Source organism: Dermacentor silvarum, chromosome 4, assembly GCF_013339745.2.
Source record: "Dermacentor silvarum isolate Dsil-2018 chromosome 4, BIME_Dsil_1.4, whole genome shotgun sequence".
In the NCBI taxonomy this organism is placed as follows: domain Eukaryota; kingdom Metazoa; phylum Arthropoda; class Arachnida; order Ixodida; family Ixodidae; genus Dermacentor; species Dermacentor silvarum.
The window spans coordinates 12,745,047-12,765,135 of NC_051157.2; the positions used below are offsets into that span (position 1 = coordinate 12,745,047).

The 20,089-nt window shown below is 44.6% G+C and overlaps 2 protein-coding genes across 4 annotated transcripts in view; one reads left to right on the forward strand and one right to left on the reverse strand.

The window, feature by feature from the left end:
* Positions 1-269: 269 nt before the first annotated feature.
* LOC119448041 (uncharacterized) lies at positions 270-11,653 on the reverse strand. Of its 2 annotated transcripts, none has more exons than XM_049665223.1 (5): positions 11,491-11,653; positions 9,668-9,901; positions 6,799-6,943; positions 3,024-3,124; positions 270-488 (listed from the first exon to the last, which is right to left on the reverse strand). In XM_049665223.1, exons 1-5 carry the CDS (start codon positions 11,525-11,527, stop codon positions 394-396), a joined length of 612 nt encoding a protein of 203 aa, XP_049521180.1. In that variant the 5' UTR covers positions 11,528-11,653; the 3' UTR covers positions 270-393. The 2 variants fall into 2 exon arrangements, with proteins under 2 accessions (XP_049521180.1, XP_037567467.2); XM_037711539.2 differs by having other exon boundaries at positions 9,668-9,919.
* Positions 11,654-14,380: 2,727 nt separating this feature from the next.
* Positions 14,381-20,089, forward strand: part of LOC119449464 (cytochrome P450 2A1-like) — a 32,871-nt gene continuing 27,162 nt past the window's right edge. The window contains exons 1-2 of one of the 2 annotated variants that reach the window (XM_037712640.2): positions 14,381-14,505; positions 18,156-18,253. In XM_037712640.2, the coding sequence (XP_037568568.1) occupies positions 18,218-18,253 (36 nt within the window). In that variant the 5' untranslated portion in view covers positions 14,381-14,505; positions 18,156-18,217. The remainder of the gene's footprint in view (positions 14,506-18,155; positions 18,254-20,089) is intronic. The other variant, XM_049665222.1, reaches the window with a different exon arrangement.

Genomic DNA, 20,089 nt, shown 5'->3' on the forward strand with positions numbered 1-20,089 from the left:
AACAAGAAAACGGACGCTGTATCCATCAGTCGAAAACTGGAGTCGTGGGAAAAAATAGAGGACGAGTTCAACTCATCCTCCGTAATATCGTGCACACGTCCGGCGAAATCGACAAAGTCGGCGAGGCTGCGGGATACCAGTCGGTCATCTTGCTTGCTTGGCGAGAGTAGCGAAAGTCGCACTTAAGGTTGCCAATGGCTGTACTTTCCGGCACTCCAGTGTCGAATAAAGTTTACCTTAAGTACAAGATTTGTCTATGAAACGCGTTAAGCATCGACCGACTACTTAAGTCATAAGTTAAGGGTTAGTTCCGTTTCTGAATACGGGCCGATAGCCTAAATAAAAGAAGGCTACAGAGAGAGAAAAAAAAAAGACGAAGTGCCTTTATGGACGTCAGTGATGATGAGTTGCGTTGTAAATTGCTGCTAGCCCGTTACTTAATAGCCGCGCAGCTCCTTGACTTGGTGATGTGGCGTTTAACTCGGACTCTGAAAAAAAGAAAGAAATACATGACGATATTCAGAAAAAAGGAATCGCGGTCCCACGACAAGAAGAGCAGAACCGCGCCATAATTGAACATGTCAAGACTTAAGGCATTAAGCTCTTATAAAAGTGCATGTCTCGGCGTAGTGCACCGAGAGACATATCTGGGTGAAGAAGTACTAGGGACGACATACTGCCACGTTTTCAGTCTCTCTGCGCTGGCAGTGGTTACTGCAAGGGTCACTAGAATCTGCGGCAGTTTGTACACATTTACATAGAACTTGCAGTCGCAATGAGAGAGGGCATCTATATATTCCGGTGCTAAAACCTAAAAACACTCTTTCGATGTCGTTGGCATCCTTGTTTAGGTACCTCGCACAAACAGTAAGCTGTTCGATTCCAGCAATATCCGTCGTTTCAACAGAAAGTATGGAGAAGCAGTCTGCAGCATTTACTTTTGCATCTAGGCTTTCTTTGATAATTTCACCACAAATTTCTATAATTTTGTTCTGTACATCTGGGCTTAAATATGAGGCATTACTGGGGCAACATTGAAAATGGTTCTTCAGATATGTATCTCCACCATCAGCTAGCCTGCGAAGAAGTGCTCTGAAAATACCAGTATTTTCAGCGGAGGCTTTGCTTAAATGCATAGGACCACTGTCCTTATGGCCATGGAGAGTCAGACCTTGTCGCCCGCAAAAAAGAACTGCCTCAATAATAGGCCGTTAACTTTCTTCTGTTTTCTCTTATTTTACTTTGCCTGCACTGGTCCAGCTGATCGATCACATTGTGCGCGCTTCGTGAAAATGCTTGGAAAAAATTATCAGTTGACAGTCACGGATATATTTAGTATTTTCGCATGTGTGGAAGATTGCGAACACGTGGTTCCATTTCTGGAACGGCTTGGACACGAGGGCTTCAGTGCGCGCATATGTTGGCCCAAGAACATTAAACCCATAAAGTTCCAAAATCGAAAATCTAAAGCACACCTTTGGAAATGTCAGCGCACCTTTCGCGTCAAAAGTTTATGAGCGCTTTATACCCATAAAGTTTCGGAATTGAAATCAATGCGCTTTGTAGATTCCGCTGCGAGATGCCGCAACGCGCCCGCTCACTATCGAAAAGCCCTTGAAAGTTTGTGCTCGGATGGGTCTCCTTAGGTTATGTGACTCCAGGTGTAAGGGCGTTGCCGCGAAAGCCAGCCCGAGTTCGCAATGTTCGTGCCGAAATGTCTTTTCGAGCGTGAAAAAGACATTGTAGACAAAATCCGGAATGATTCCCGGCGCCAGTGGTAGTTTTGGCTGACGGTGCATGCCAGCACGAAAAAATTTCGGGGGGGGGGGGGGGGAGGCATGAAGCCCCATCAGCCCCCCCCCCCCCCCCTTTGCTACACCCCTGGCCTATGGTTCAAGTTACGTGAAACACCTTGTATAGCGGGTGCTCATTTTTAAGTTCTATGTAGCTTTTAAAGATCGCCTGTGGCAGACCGCCCAATTCTTGTCCTTGAGCAATGAATGATGTAAGAGGCTTTTATTTTGTCGCATCCGGCCTGGGATACGAAGTGTGAATGATAAGATAGCTTTGACGTTATGTCTGCACCGTAATTTTGAATACTTCTTGAACACCTCTAAGTAGATTAATTAATTAATTATTTGATCAATCAATGAATTACCCAAAATTAAAGGTATGACGCCGGCACACGATAAGCGTCCTGATAAAAACTGCCAGCGTTTCTTGGCCCGTTTAAGCTCTTGTTTCAAAGCTAGTTAATGCCAAGTGAATGCCTTAGGCGGAGACGTTCAATATAGAAAGCAGAGCTACTTGGAAATGTGAAACATTTACAGCCCTTAGGGGTAAAAAAACGAAGCATTTCGGTATGTTGCGCGTGACATTTCGCAGTGTATTTATCATGGCTGTAAAATCAGTTGAGGACTCTTTCCTGCGCGGTCGTTTCTTTCTGTGTTCTTCTATGGTCCTTCTTTCTCTCTAAGTGCTGGGAATCTCGGAAAAACTAACTGAAGTTTTGCTTTATTCAGAAATCGTTAATTCGCTTAATTCTGTTGTCCAACACAAACGCACAAAATATCAAGAGCATCATGAGTTCTTAACAAGTACGACTTATGTAAGTTATAATTGAAAAATTAAATGTTTATTGAGTAGTATTGACTACGTATAGCTTTCATGTAACCACCTCACGTGTGCACTAACGGCAGGTATCTGATGCCTATCATACGCTTTCGGGCGTTTTTCACACGACAGCTGGTTAAGAGCATGAAGTAGTGTATGCAGAAAACGTGTCTAATTATTCAGTGTCTTGATTTCGACAACCACAATATCATTGCCAGGTTAGTTTAGTGACATCCGAGGATCTCATTTTAAATTTAAGGATGTTGTTTTATCAGGCAGACTTTAGATGGCAATCTAGCTAGCGTTTGATCATCGCAGCGGTAAGCCGGTAGCCTTGCACTTTTAAAAATAAAAATTGCAATGACTTTCTAGTTATTAAAATGGTGATGTGATTTCATGATAAAACTCACCAATGAAGTAGTAGGCGCTTGCTCCAGCGACCAGCAACAGCCAGATTATCGTAACGACCACAATTGCGGCTACCTTGCCAGCTGTCTTGCCTCTCTTTATCCTACGAGATAGAGGGGAGCGATAAAGCGTTTCATAAAATGTGATTAGCATAGCATGAAATGCTAACATTTCTTTTGTAAGAGAATAAAGTTTGAAAAAGGTATGGCATGCTGACACGAAATCAAGTAGAGGGAACCGGGCAACACAAATGCCGTTTTCTCACTGCATGTGTCCGTGCTTGCACGCCTGCCTTTTTCTAACCTGAATCCAGACCAACTAGCTCAGCTTTCTCTCCATCTTTCAAAGAGAATAACCCAAACCATCGCTGAGGCGTTAGCCCTGAGTGTTTTCTTGCACAGAGTACGAGCGTTGTCTTAAGTCACAGTATCTTTTGAGTTCCCTGCCCATTTTTGCTGGAACGTAAGTTGGAGAAGACCCTCTCGTAGCTTCTTACGGCTTGAGGCTTGTTCTCTCGCGTTCTGTCTTTCCGAACTTGATTTTTTTGGACTCACTATTTTCCATATGTAGTTCACTCCGTCCGTTAAGCAAGCCAAACGAAGGAAATAAAATTTTGGTTTCTAGTACGCTCCACATCAAAGAACGAGCAACACGACTGATGAAGTGGGCTTCCAAGGAACCTGTGTCCCGAGGGCCTAATTTATCTTTCCAGTTAACGTTTGAGATTGAGCTGCAACGTGAGCTGCGTTTCCTAAGTTTTGGCTTGGTAGAAGGCAGCTTTGTATCTCCAACACGTACGGCACAGGTAATCAAACCAGGCCTGCCCAGAACTGAGCCCTATAGTGAATTCTTTTCTTCAGTCATGTGCGGTTGCTAACAAGAACAGGTGAGCTACTACTCACTTAAGAGTGTTTTGTTTTTTATTGGTACTCTTTTTTTGTTGTTGCCAAAACTGGCAGGAGGAGTGAACCACGTTGACGCCACTCCCATCTCCGCGAGACGCTGAGCGTGTGTTCATTGGGACAGCAAGCCAAAAAGTGGTAACTAGTACTAGGTAGTTTTGGTTACGGCATTTTCTTTCCAAGGAGAAGTTTCGCCTTGCGGGAATCGCTGGAAATGTTCGTGGCAGCAAGAAACCTGCCACAAATAAATTCCGAGTTTGATATTTGAGTGCTGGTGTAATATTTCTCTTGTCGCAGTCTAGGCTATGTATGGCATAAGCGTCTAACGTCCCTGTTTTATTATTTATGCAAAGAACTTATACATAGGAAGCGGTTGTTTGAGGATGGTCCACGTATCGATGCTTCCAAGCCCAATGCGAAAGGATGAGGCGAAACAAGAAACTGCGATTACTTAGCCTTCCAGTTTGTCGTTTTACTTTTGTGGCGCATTTGAAAGCATGAAGGGTCACTTACGCTAAGTATTGCCTGCAACTTGACAGCACATTGATCACAGCGTACCTTCATGATAGCTTTTTTTTCAATGTTGTACTGCGGAGTAGCAGAAAAGATGTTAATTACCCCAGTAGAGATCAAAGATTAGGTAAGGAAATATATCAAGCCTAAAACGTCATATCGCTGCTAACTTCTGACATATTTCCTAAATTACCAGTGCCATGCTTATTTCGCGTTTACAAAGCGATTTAGTGTATTATCACAAACCATGTCAAATGAGAACGGGATAGCTATCTTTGACATTTATTTGCGTCCCGATATTTGAATTACTAGGCATTGATACCGTTGTTAATGCGAATACCTATGCCGAAGCCGAAAATATGTTTTATTCGGTTAATGTACCTTTCTACAAAAGATAGCTAAAGTGCTATTCTTTCGCAACAGATCAATTTCATTTATTGTCATTTCATTTATTTACTCTCAGGGTCAGTGTACGCATTAGAGAGAGAAGTGGCAATAATAATAATAAAAGGCTAATGAGGCAGCACATGGTCAGAGAGAGCCGATTTGAACACGTCATGACCGTCATGGTGACGATGAAGGCGGGAAGGCGATTCCAGTCTTTGCTTGCTTTCGGAATGAAGGCTTCGAAGTATGCGTTGCTCTTGCACTGAGGTACCCCAACTTTCATACGATGATCCACGCGGGATGACAAGCGGATTATCTTATGTTAGCCTCTAAAATCTGTGAGTATACGAAACGAATTATCTTATATGTTAGCCTCTAAAATCCGTGAGTACACTTCTGCATTGTAATATTATGTTGCACAAGGCGTCCGACCAAATTTCTTCCTTTTTTACTGCGAGACCAGGACCAGCTTCCACAAAACTTTTCCTACTTAAGTGCAGGCCGCGATTAGCCATCACCGCGACGATTGTCTTCTTATCACAAACTCACTGAAATGAACAGCAGGTGCCGGTTTATTAGGAAACATCCTAGCGTATACGAGAAGTTTGTTGAATACTGGCTCTGGTCATGGCCACTTATTCAATGTTTGCTTTAAACATTACTTTCAAGAGGCTGGAAAACAGTAGACACATTCTTTCTGTTTTGAGCAGGACATTTATATGAATTATGTTTTTTCGCTGAATGAAGGCATGAGCGGAGCCAGAGGCCGCCACGGTAGCATGGTATCCGTTCTGGCTGCGCTCAACTAGGGTCTTTCTGTACCACGAGGGTGGAGCCTCGGAGGGAGGATAAAACTGGGGAGACGCCTTGACGTCACTATGACGTCACTCTCTTGTGGCGCAGTTCTTGCCCCTATCTACCTGCCCGTTGTCACCTCGAAGCCCAGCGAACCTGCTCCCCCCTTTGTGCCGCCAAGACCATACCAGCCTCAGAGACTAACCAGCTCCATTAAGAACCGGTGCCCCATAAACGAAAATATTACAGCCTAAAAGGACGTGTGACTTCCGCCACGCTTTCCGCCGTGCATATGGAAGTCAGTGGCGTAGCCGGTATTTTCATTTTTTAACCTCCCCCCTCACAAAAAATAAAGAACAATGGGCGGGGGGGGGGGGGGGGTAAGCGGGTGTTGTCGCACGCCGTTTTATTCCAAATATCCTGGTACACACATCCCACGTTGGCTCAATCGTCATACTCATAGCTCGCATAGACACTTGCGCCATAGTTCCCTCTAGGCATTTTTGCAGGAAACTTAAGGCCTGCAGCGGTTATTCGCTTTCGAAAATGGATTTGTCGATTTGCAATGGTGCAACGCAATTTCAAACGTTCTTCTTGGCGCTAAACAATAACAGCGGCGGAAGGTGGCGAGAGCGCTAGGGTAGAGAACAACAAGGAAAGGAGGAATGGCGCTGCAGTTGAACCCGGTTGTAACGAAGAGGCTGGTGCCCGAAATATAGTTTGGTGTATCAGGTAATTCAATATACCGAAAACTTGCCTACAGCGAACTGAAACACATTTTTGCGACGCAAGGAAATAATTCATTTCTTGAGAACGAAACTGCGCCTAGTAGGCCGTAATTTTTTGCCTGCGCCTTGAGCTCTCCCTTAGCGTCGCTAAGAATGGCGTTCTCGTTGCGCGAGTTTGTTTAGAGCTGCTCCAATACACTTCCCCAAAGTGTACCGGCGCAGCCCACCAACAGCAGAAAGTGCTTCCTGAAGCGTCAGTCGAGGCGGTTCCTCACCTGGCAGTGGCTTCCCCGAGTTCCAGATACTCCAAGTTCAATGCGTTATGAGGATGTCATATTACATTAGTACCAGTCAGAAAACTTTCGCGTGTTCGGTGCAGATAATAATTCACATAATCCGGGCTCGTTATATTCGGGTTTGACTTCCAGTGCACACAGGGCCGTTATGCTCACCAGGAGAGCGGCGTTTCTTCGTCGCTTCGTCCTCCTTGTGGCGGCGGAGACTCCTGCATCGAGTCCAGTTCCACTTGCACCATGTCGGCGGGACCCTCGCCCGAGGCCCCGTACACGCGCCGAGGCTGCATGAGGACTACCTCGCCTGCGTGCAAGCATCGTGGCCGCAGCAGATTACAGCGCGAAAGGCGTGAGAGCAACATCCGTACGAACCAAGCAGAGGTCGTATTCAATTTGTACCGCGCGAAAACGATGTATCTAGACGAAGTGTCGTGTTAACAACAGGTCGTGCCAGCAAGCTGTCGTACAACAAACAGGCCGCATTCGTAGAACACTATAAAAAGTGCCGGCAGTCGCGTAATTCACTAGTGGCCATATATGGTGACAATTCTTTTCATTTTTCATTCTTTTTGTCCGCGTGGGGTTCTTTAACGTGTACCCAATGCACGCTACACGAACGTTTTAGCGTTCCCACCTCATCGTAATGCTCCCATTGGGACGCATTTCGGTGGGATCGAACCAGCGACCTCGTGCTCATGAGCGCGACGCCACAGCTACGGAGCTACTAAATGTGGCATGCCTCATAACCAGATCTCGGGTTTGGCGCGTAAAAGCACAAAATTTTATTTTTCAGATTTATATATCTTTGTCCATTGTAGTTTGCTTGCACGAAGTCACGCTGCCAGTATCACCAATTGGCACTACCAATTCGCCCGACGGATGATGGGAGATGAATGGAATCAGCGTGTTAAAAAACACGGCTTCAGTTATCGTGCGATGAAGATGGAACTACGCTGTATAGTACAAACAATAAGTGTGTTTACAAAACATCTCATACGAACAAGGCGCTCTATTCTTAAACAGGCCAAACAACAGACCAACACATACAATGTAGTGTACAAATGAGAGGACGTATCGAAGAAACCTTAGTTGTATTGCATGAACAAGAGGGTGCATTCGCCAATTGTCAAAAGAGCACGAGGCCGTATTTACAAAACATCATCCTAGTAACAGGCTGGATTCTCGAAAGTATTATACAACAAGTGCAGCAAGTTTGGCGAGTTGGTGAAGTTGCATAATGAGAGGTCGTGCAGCGCCCATCACGTCAATTTTTTTCTTAGTCCCATGTCTTTCTTGCGTGGTTCATTATGTAGTAATATACGAACAGCAGGTCATGCCTATCAAAATATTGTGCAAGAAACGCCATATAGAAAATACCGTCGATGTACATTGTATCATACGAACGACCACTGATATTTACGGATAAAGCACGAAGAAAGCGTTGTGCTGAAATACCTTTTCGTTTGCAAGAAATTTTTGTTACACTTGGTGAGCCTTTACTACCACTTTGTAATATCGGTTCATCTAAGTGGGTTCTTCAGAGAGGTACCCACCTCCCTCAAGTGAAGTGAAGAAGTGAACATCCGCCACTTCCTTCGGCTACCTAACACCGCCGCCACATCGTCATGCGAAGACCCACCGATGCCTGTACAGGCTACATCGTCGGAAAATGTAACGCGCATTGTTCGCCGCGAACTCGAAGCAATAGCTCCTATACGGCCGTTCTTCCAGACGTTCAGTCAGCCAACCTGCCCACCGTGTCGCTCATACAAGCAGTCATCCGCCAGGAGTTTGCGAACATGTGAATATCATCGGCCGTCTGTTCCATCCGTGCACCCGAGCGTACCACTGCAAATGTCACCCAGAACCAGGCCTACCCTTCGCTCTACAGGAACGCGGAGGACTGGAGGACGGCAGAAGAACCAACCTATATGTTTCATCTGCTCTCGCATTGGACACATTGCTCGTCACTATACCGCAAGAAGTAAGTGATGAAGAACCCACTTCATGATGATGATATGATGATGATGATGATGAAGTGGGTATCTACGAAGTGTCCTTGCTTGCGAATAGTAAAGAATCTGGGCCAAGATCCAGCAGAGAAAAAAAAAGGTAGAAAAGAAGGCCGATAACATAGTATCTATATTGCGGTTCATTATTTCAACACGTCTGCATGCTGAGAAGACATCGAGGAAACTGTCTGTAGCAACGAAGCGACTCGGCGCACTTCATGAACTGCATTAACGGTATGAAACTTGAGGCCACGTGACAGTAAAAAAAATTTAAAAACTAACAATACGCTTAATTTACAACTAGAGCTAACGTACTGAAGTCTATATAATTAGTGATCAAATGGTAAATACAAGGTACACTAGGAACATGAATCCTCTCTGGTTTTGTCTACTGAAGTCAGCAGACTTGCATGAGACTAACTAGTTGGCTTAGAGTTGATGGGCACAATACAAGTCCTTTCGGTCACTGTTATGTGTGTTAGAAGTGACGAAGGTGCTTCAAATTTGCCCCTTGGTTTCCGCAGTGTTCGTTTTTGGTGGAGGCACCCTTTAAATAAAAAGGTCGCACGGTGAGTACGTTAAAGAGAGTATTTTAGACAATCTCAGTTGTGGACACCAATTGTATTCGAACACAGTCACAGGACTGCACCGTGGCAGCGCACCACAAAACGGGGCAGCTTTTCAGACCTTTCTTTTTTTCTGCCAGCATCTGTGATGACTCACGTGGAAGCTCGTGTACTTAAATTTAGGTCAACACAGCTGGTTCAGCGAGTTGTTAGATCTAGGTGCATGTCAAAGAACCCCCAGGGGGTCGAAGTGAATCTGCAGCCTCCCACTACGGGCGTCCCTCATAGCCCGTGTGTGTCGCTGTGGGGTTAAATGCCATAGTTTGATTTGACCTCAGTGGTAGTGACCTGTAGGTAAAATCAACTGCACACGATGATGAACTCTTTGGGCAAATGTCATTAGTTGTATCTCTGCGTGTGCAACAGCAAAAAAGTTACGAGCGCCCTCACCGATGATGACGTCTCCGCTGCCCGTCCGCCGGAGGCGCGTAGGGCCATCGTCGTGCGCGTCCTGCTTGGGCGAAGCTGCGGGAGACGTTGCCCGTGCCGGGCGGACCTGTCCTGAGGAGGGCAGTATGGAGCCGCCCCGGTGCAGCGGTGAGTGCAGCTGACTGGACAGCGTGCTGCTCTTGCGCACCAACCGAACCATGGGGTACGGCATGCTGCTGACCGGCAGGCTCTGACCTGGGCGCGTCGGAGTATCTGGGTGAAGAGACGAGCGCCGGTATGTCTTGACGTCATGAGCATGACGTCACTCATTCGGGTTCACGCATTTCTGGGGCTGAAGTATCGGGTAGCCATTGCTTCCTTTAGAAACAGTAAGTACATCACGGAAAAAAAAAGAAACCCCGACGAAAACGCATTAACGTACATTTATTCTTGTATTTCTAAGCGTTCAGTTTGCTGTTATTTTCCTCATGGATGCGGGGTTATCATACAGATCCTATCCATTTCTTGCTGCTGCACATGTGATAGAAACAAAGTGGCACTATGAATTAGGCTTAAAGTTTATTCAAGATTAAACGCTCTGTCAGCATAAATCTAAACGGGAACATGTTGCAAAGCACTAGATCGCGTTGTTGAATGCGCTTTCAGGTTCGTCTTTGTTTGTAACGTGGCTTAATACAAGCCCAAATTCGTGCATGTACAACCACACCGCGTTAGGAATCGGCTACAGCAAGATTAGAAGTTGAGCTTCCATGTAATTACGCATAACAAACGTAGTGGTCGGTGCGTTTCCACTCGCCGCGGTTGCTTAGCAGCAATGCTGTTGCGCTGCTAAGCACGAGGTCTCGATATCAAATCTGGGCCGTGGAGGCCGCATTCCGATGGGGGAGAAATGCGAAAACACCCGTGTCCCGTGCACTGGGGGCACGGGACACGGGCACGCCAAGTCAAAACCAAGTCGTGGTTTTGACCCGTAAAACCCCAGAATTCAATTCAATTTTTTTATTTCCATTTCGCGTTTCAACTTACACTGACGGTACGCAAGTATACTGTAAGTGGGTGAGCCAACATAAAAAAGCTAAAAATAGCTTAACTGGCCTTTGACGCAGCATCTTACAAATACGAAGACAGAGGAACGCAATAGCCTTTCTGATGACGAACACATCAGAAAGCTATGCAGGGCGTTTCCCTTAACTTGAGCCAAACTTTAAAAATATCCAAATGCCACGTAGCTGGACCGAAGCAAGGTAATGATGTTTGCCGTCGCTTCAAGATACTCGGATTATTTTTTGCATTATGCAAAATTAGAATATCAGTCTTAATAAATTAATCAACTTCTCAATACTATACTTCCATTAAGTGTGAATGAGCAAATTGTAGAGCAACATGAAAAGCTCCCAATACAGCTTTTCGTTGCTCAATACGTGCTACATAAAAGCGTTCTTCCGAGCGTGAAAGAATCCCGCAAGTGCACTCCAAATTGCCGCGCGACTGGCCGCTCGAAGCACTTTGCGTGCATTCGCGGACTTCTTTCACGCTCGGAAGAACACTTCTATGTAGCACGTACCGAGCAACAAAAACCTGTATTGGGAGTTTTTCATGTTGCTCTACAGTTTTCTCATTGATACTTTTAATCTAATTTTAATATTTGAGAAGTTGATTAATTAATTAAGACTATTAATCTAATTAGGCGGAATGCGAGAAATAATCCGAGCATCTCCAAGTGACGGCAAACATCATTACCTTGCTTCGGTCCAGCTACGTGGCATTTGCATATTTTTAACGTTTGGCTCGGCTATCAGCACAGCTCCGAGGCTCTCGCTTACCGGGGGGCTCTTCAACAAAACCGTCTTCCTCGGCCATATCCAACAGCCGCACGGTCACTGCGCTGTGAACGCTTGTTGAGAGACAGGGAGGTCTTCCCGCGCACTACCCCTACGCGCCCAGACTAAGCCAACATCCGAAGCTTGGGTTGCGTCCTGCGCCACAGGCGAATAACAGGTTCGTCGTCTTCCTCTACTGCTTGCAGCTTAGTTTGTTTAGGCTTGGTGCGTATGGATAGGGCTCAACCCACTACGGGGGATCGGCCATGAATCGGGCGGCAGTTGGTAAAAAGGTAAGATTACTTTAATACAATTTTGTGGTGCAAAGGTTATAAACAGGGATAAGGTGCCTCAGAAAGGCTGACCAGCCTTTCTGAGGCGCCTTATTCCTGTTTATAAACTTTACACCACGTGTGCTACTCCATCTGTCAGCCCCCTTTTTTTGATTTTAAACACAATTTATTAAACGAATACTAATCGTTAATATCAATTTTCAGGCAAAATTTTTTTAAAAATTTGAAGTTAATATTTTTGTTTTTATGTTGAGGAAAATAAGATGATAAAGTTAACATGGCAGTCTCTTTGGTTCACTTAGAAAATTAAATATGGCGTTGCATACGTTCCTATTGCAGTGTCCTAGTACCGACGTCCCAAGAGACAGTTTCACAGGAAGCGTAATGACGAATCGAAGTTGGCGAAGGGGACCTTCTAGAAGTCGTCTTCTGTGCACTTCGAACATACGACACTCTATAAAGAAATGTTCCATAGTTTCAGGTTCATCACAATAAAAACATTGAGGGGAATGTTCCGAACCAGATCTGGGGGAATAAAAATTAAGCATTGGTATACGGCAACGCATTCTCATAAATGAAACTTCAAATTTTCTTGTTGAAGGGAATCTAGGGTGCTGAAAATCGGTGTTATTTAATACACATGATTTGGTAAGCTCTTATTGGAAAGAAATATTTTAAAATCTTGCAGCAAGAAGTGACCTATGTCGGAGGTCAGTACCGGGCCTTTAAGAGATGCCGCCGCTGGTGCGTCGCTGACTCGTTTAAAGTGAGTCCCATGTGCCCTGGTACCCATACCAAATGGATGAGGCGTAATTGTTGGGGAAATAGATGAATAAAATTTTTGGAGAATGGTGGTTGAATTTGGCACCAATAGAGCGGAATAAACGTACAAAGAATCGGTTATGATTACGGCTGAAGAAATAGATGTGGGAAGCTTTAGTAGAGCTAGAATCATCGCCAATAACTCTGCCTGAAATATTGGTGTAAAGTCGGTCAGTCGAAGAGAGAAAGACCAATCTAATGATGGCAAACAAATGCCCACTCCTGTATTATCTTCACTGACATGTGCACTTGTGGCTATTACTGTATTTATTTGCAGGTTCTCAAGGTGGCCATCTAACAAACCTTTTAGGTATCTAATAATATATAATCAAATGCAACGCTCGAACTCGTTTTTTCGTCAGGATGGTGACAAGTGCGTTTAAGCCACCTAGTCGCGGTTATAACCTTTTGTGTCAAGGTTCAATAATTCGAGAAATTCTTATCTGTAAACTCAACGCTCCTTCACCATTTGTTTCACTGAAAATGGCGAAGGAAAGGTTTGCTGGGTTTTGTTTTATCTTGTATTTGCAGCAAATACGAAATCACTGGTTATAGACGCTCTCCAAGCCGACAGCCACTCCCTCTCTTCATTAATCTCTCCTCTTCCCCCAGACATGGCTTATGCACTACCGCTTCTGAGAAATCATTTGGGCAGAATTGTCTGGGCTATTTGAAGTTGACTAGCACTGTAGTCGCACGCAAGCACGCATGCAAGCACGCATGCGTATTTTCTTTCTTGCGTGTACTTTTTTTTAATCATGCAGGTGACTGCAGAAACTGTACTAAGCTAAAGCAGCTTTGCTGTTGTGATAGCTCCAGTGGTGCTGGCTGATTGTATCAACCAACAGAAGCGCGAAAAAAAAAAAAGGCCGTTCTAAACTACAGATCGTCTGCAGACGTCAGGTAAACTGCTTTACTTTGTTTTAGGCTTCCGTAAGAAGTCCACAATGTGCGACCTACACGTTTACTTCATTTTTTCCAATTGTGGTGCATGCAGCGGTTTCCAAACTAGTTGTTTGCAGAAAGTATATAGGCACTGATCAGCTTAAAGTGCAAGGCCTGTTTTTTTAGGAGGTTGTACTTAGACATTTCTGCGCTTCATCAGAGCGACAAACAGGATGTTCACAGTTTTCTTGAGCTACGTGTCCGACGAAAAACCAACACACGAAAAGGGACACATTGCCGCTTTGTGCCTTTTCATTTGTCCATTTTTCGTCGACCATATAGCCGAAGAAAACTACGACCTTCACGGCTGCTAGAAACTGTCGAAATCGATTTTTGCGAGGGTAGGTCAGCATCGCGAAGGGAACCTCCTGATTTCTGACAGAATTAGTTTTACTTCGCGCAGTTGGAGATTGCGCTGAAAGTTCAGAGAGCGCTAATGTCGCGAGGTTAACAAATAACCCATCGTCATACGGTGAGATGTGCATGCTGCGGCATGAGAAATTAGCAGCGCTGCCCTGAGGAAAGGGCCAAACCGATGGCGCGACATGCGTGTTCTTGAACGGTTCTTTATTTCTGTGTTCTTGTTCTGTAACAAACATAGATCAGTTTGTTATCCCAAGATTCACTGAAAGCTGAAAAATAAGAAACATATAGTTGAACTCACGAAGCGGTTGCTTATGAAATGGGCCACGAGTGTAGTCGCCGGATACATTGCAGCTGTTGACATTGAGAAAAGACTGTTAAAAAAAAGCCGGTTATGGTAGCGTGGCGCAGCTGCTTCACCGATGCTGAGGCCAAAACAGAACTAGATGAGTTGCTTACGTGCCCCGGTTCACGTGCCTTTTATGTGTGTCATGGAACCGGTAGTGCCGAACGCAGTAACAAGGCAACTGAAGTGCTTCGTTGCCGACCGACAGCGGCGCAGGGCATCATCTCAAGCGAGACCGCGCACGGGCAGGTGAGATATAGGATGTGCCTACCGCACATAGCGCATTTGAAGAGCACGCACCACACCGGTAAATCAGGCGTCGATGTTCATTTAACATCGCGAAACAATTCCGTAGCGTTATAAGAGATGCCAGTGTGCACTGTCCGCACTGTACCAGAGTCATTTTGGACCACCGAGAGGTATCGTGTACCGGCCGCGTACAAGTTCACTATCGCATTTATTTGGCAAAAGAAGCCATCCGGAAAGAAAATTTGAACCGTGGTTTCTCCGGGGCCGCGGCGTGTGAGCCGTCGTGCCTGTCTTCGGAGTTGTCGTTAGCGTAACGCCCACGTCGGCTGTGATCTTTGTCATGCTATCGTCATCGTTGTGCCTACGTCGGTTGTGATCTTCGTCGTCGTGATCACTGCTGTCGCCATGGTCGCCCCCACGTCGGCTGTGATCTTTGTCATGCTATTATTGTGGCCATCGTTGTCATAGTGCCAGTGTCATCTCTTATCTTGTCGTGCCATCGTCGTCCTTATCATTGATATCGTCATATCGTCGTCATCGTGCCATTATCGACTGTGTTCCTTGCACTCCTATCATCGTCATTATCGTTGCTATCGTCATTGTTGTGCCTACGTCGGCTGTGATCTTCATCGTGCAATCGTCGTCGTTATCATTGCCGTCACTGTGGTCGTCCCTACGTCGGCTGTGATCTTTGTCGTGCTATTATTGGGGCCATCGTTGTCATACAGTAAAGTTTTTCATCCACAATAAAGTTTTTAATCCATCTATCCATCACCATTGTGATAGTGCCCACCACATCATCTCTTATCTTTTTGGTGCCATCCTCGTCGTTATCATTGATATCGCCGTCGTCATGCCATCATCGACTGTGATCTTTGTACTGCTATCATCGCCATTATCGTTGTTATCATCATCGTTGTGCCTACGTCTGCTAGGATCTTCTTCGTGTAATTGTCGTCGTTATCATTGCTGTCACCGTCGTCGTCCTTACGTCGGCTGTGATCTTTTCGTGCTATTTTGTGGCCATTGTTGTCATAGTGCCTATGTCATCTCTTATTTTGGTCGTGTCATCGTCGTTGTTATCATTGACATCGTCATCGTTGTGCCTACGTCTGCTGGAATCTTCTTCATGTAATCGTCGTCGTTATCATTGCTGTCGCCGTCGTCATCTCAACGTCGGCTGTGAGTTTTGTCGTGCTATCGTCGTTCCTAGTTGGCTCTCATCTTTGTCGTGCTATCGTTGTCATTAACATTGCCATAATCGTCATCATGCTGTCGTATCGTTGTTATCGTCATCGCTAGTCATCGTCTTTCCTTTGTTCTTGGAACAAATTTCACTGTTTTGGGGAAGTAAGAGTTTTTCTGTGAATGGGCCTCTATAGTATTTTTATTACAATGCGATACAAATGTGACCGCCCCACCCGCAATTGAACAATCAGTCTTTCGACAAGAAACAAAACGCCACGTCACTGAGCTACGGTTGAGCCCTGGCACTTCAGATAGTTGACACATACCATTTTCATTAGCATTACTATTGTGAGTGAGTGAGTGAGTGAGTGAGTGAGTGAGTGAGTGAGTGAGTGAGTGAGTGAGTGAGTGAGTGAGTGAGTGAGTGAGTGAGTGAGTGAGTGAGTGAGTGAAGTTTATTCGGTCCACAATAGACGCGAGTAAACTCGACGTCACCTGGCTAGGTCCACTCGGGGACCATCAGGTCAAACCTGACGGCCTTCTCGCGGGCCCTCTGGACTGCCAGGATTTGAGAGGTCTGATCCTGGGCCTTAATAAGCGTCATCATTTCCTCTTGGGTGAAAGGGGCACTGGCAGAGGTGCAGCGCCACAGGACATGCTCGAAGTCCGCATAACAACCACACAGGGGGCCGTCCGGGCTTGGGAACCGTTCGGGGTACATTGTGTGCAGTGCCACAGGGCTGGGGTAAGTGCTGGTTTGTAGAAGTCTGAGAGTGACATGCCTGGGCCCTGCACAGCGAGGAGTGCGGCAGAGGCAGGAGTCTTCTTGATAGGCAATTGTGTTTGCAGATCTCGTTGTACTATTGTGAAAAAAAATTATTCAGAAGAATAAGTATTTCTGCTGGTCAACCATCGCAGCGGTGGATATTTGCCACTAAAGAAATTACATAATTTTTTGCTAAGGGAACTTTAATCAGTTATCTAAATTTGCCTATCGCGATTGCGATATTGAAGATAGTCAACGTGCAAGCCATAATCCAGGGTTCCTAATATTATCGCTGTTATTTTCGACATAACTGTCCTCAACCTTGCGGCAAAATGCCGCTGTTGTTCTACATAACTTTTCCCAGGGAGTCTTAGGCAATCTGGGAAAAATCTGCGCGTAAGAAGAAATTACAACTTTATATATATATATATATATATATATATATATATAGAGGGTGTTTCAGTGAACACTTTCAAAAATGCTTATAGGATGCCTGTTGGAGACAGCACAATTAGTTCATGGGCTGGTCTACTCAAAGAGGCGGACATTACTTGCACAAGAAATTGAAATGCACAATGAAATAATTAACATAAATTCACTAATGAAGTTTTTAACTAATTACCTGATGGCCCATCTTGCAAGTTACAAATTGTAGCCGTGGAGTTCGTAAGGCTGATCCACTTGGAACGAATTCTCGGGATGACACCAGTTTCGATATATTAATTTCCAAACTTTGCGGAGAAATGCATTGACGTTCCAGTTAGGTTCATAACAAGACGTCGTTTTATGCATTGAAGCACAAAAGTAACTGGAACGCCAATGCATTTCTCCGCAAAGTTCGGGAATTAATATCTCGAAACTGGTGTCATCCTGGGAATTAATTCCAAGTGGATCCGCCTTGCGAACTCCATGACTACAATTTTTAAATTGCAATATGGGCCATCAGGAAATTAGTTAAAAACTTAATTAGTCAATTTTCGTTGATTAGTCGATTATGCATTTCAATTTTTTGTGCAAGTAATGTCCACCTAATTCGAGTAGACCAGCTCATTAACTAGAATTGGGCTATCTGCCACAGGCAACCTTAAATAAATTTTGAAAGTGTTCGCTGAAACACCCTGTATATATCACTGTTTTGAGAAGTTGGTGAGAAAGCGACATAGCAAGGATTGTTCGCACATTCCTAGTTCCGCCAACCTCTATACTCAAGGTACAGCTGTGAAGGTACGTTTATGTGTAAGATGAAATGGTAGTAGTAGGAGCAGTAGTAGCAATAATAATAATAATAATAATAATAATAATAATAATAATAATAATAATAATAATAATAATAATAATAATAATAATAATAATAATAATAATAATAATAATAATAATAATAAAAGATCCGTGCACACAGTGCATTTGCTTTGAGCAGGTAGACTCATATGGATGGCATATTTTTTTTACAGCTGCGGCGATTAGTCCAGCATTTTTTTTGTAATTTCCATGTTCTACTACGTTCCGACATCTGGATCGCATTGCAGGACGTCGTATTTTTTACTACCGGTGGAAGCTTGCAGGTCGCTGTGCAAACAGTGTCGCGTGTTTTGACAGCAAAATAAAAAAATAAAAGACATCGTTTATAGTTTTAGAAGGATAGCTTATCTAGATAAGCACGTGTGCAAATTCGAACTCGCTCACTTCGTCGTTTCAGCACAGAATAAACCGGAACGTTGCTGTTGTGAGCTCGAGCCAATTCAGCGAAACGAAGCTGACATGTCGTTATCTTCGATGCAAGGGTTCTTTTGCAACGTGAGTACTTTCAACAAAGCAATACATGCTTGGAATGTTTTCTACTGCTGCGGTTTGATGGAGAGGGATATATTGTAATGAAATGGAGGCGAATGTCAACAATTCGGGCTTAGAGATTAGCACCCCATAGCAAATTCAGATTCAGCTACGCGTTGCCACTTATCTGTTTCTATCTTACCTGCCCACGACAGTCAGCCTGAAGGAACGCTCGATAATTTTGAAGTTTGCAACCTAAAGCAAATCTGCTGCACTTCAGTGCGACGTAAAAGGTTTCCCCGCTCTCGATGCTCAGCCAAATCTTCTTCTTTCTGGGGGTTTAAGTGGCAAAACCAGTACTGATTGTGAGGCACGCCGTAGTGGAGGGTTCCGGATTAATTTTGACCACCTGGGATTCTTTAACGTGCACTACAACGCAAGCACACGGGCGTTTTTGCATCTCGCCTCCATCGAAATGCGGCCGCCATGGCCGGGATTCGATCCCGCGACCTCGTGTTCAGCAGCGCGACGCCTTAGCTGACTGAGCCACCCCGGCGGGTATCAGCCAAATCATGCGCTTGTTCAGTAAACCGCGGCAGGTACGATCAGCACAACTTCAAAAGCGAACAAGTTGAAAACGACTGGAGTAGGCCCCTTGCGTTTGCAGGTTCTCCCTATCTTGTAATAGTGGCCTAGTTCAGGCTCCAAAACGCGCATTCTGGACTGTATCGGCTACAAGGTGCTTGCGCGTCGCACTCCGATGTAATCGTGCGATAGAGGTGTTCTGATCAGCGTTTTCTGTTCGCGTTTAAGTTTATGATGAAGGCACAGTCACCGGCTTTATGAAAGTGTTTACTTTAGTTCTGTGTATGGACTGGCATGAAGGGTCCCAAGACTGCTAATTTTTGCTGTGAGATGAAGGAAATTAACTGGTTGAGCTAGCACTTCATGTAGTCTATACTTTCGTGGGAAAGCAATAGGTCTTTTTTCCAGGAAAGAGCTATTAGTACGAAGACTTTACATGCAGCCTTTACATCACCCCTGAATTGTTGGTGACTCTACAGGCTCCAACATTTTTGTCTAGAGCACGGAAGAGGCATGCAGACTGCAGCACGCGTACAGATACATATACCGGGTGTTTCAGCGAACACTTTCAAAAAATTTAAAGGTTGCCTAGCTGTGGAAGATAGCACAATTCTAGGTCATGAGATGGTCGAAGTGGCGGACATTACTTGCACAGAAAATTGAAATCCATAATCGACTAATTAAGAAAAATTCACTAATTAAGTTTTTGAATAATTACCTTATGACCCATATTGCAATTTACCAATTGTAACCTTGGAGTTCCCAAGGCGGATCGACTTGGAACGAATTCTCAGGATGACACCAGTTTCGAGATATTAATTCTCGAACTTTGCCAAGAAATGTATTGGCGTTCCAGTTACGTTCTTAACAAAACGTCGTTCTTTGCATTGAAGCACAAAAGTAACTGGAACGCCAATGCATTTCTTCGCATGAACTAGAATTGTACTATCTGCCACAGGCAACCTGTAAAAAAATTTTGAAAGTGTTCACTGAAACACACGGTACATGAAAGAAAAGCACAGAGAAGCGTTGCTCGACACACTGGATTTGTGAGGGTAAGGGGCGACGCACAAGGAAATTATAATTCTAGAAGGATACTGCAAATTTTAAAGAAATTCCCAAGTAGATATCATCTTCGAGGTCAAATCTTGTCTGGTGTCTCTCGTATGTTCCAAATTTACAAAGGTAGAAATATACAATAAAACACCTGCATTGGAAACTGCAATACAGCAACTTGGAAAAGCAAATACAGAAGGATTACTTAAAAACAGCATG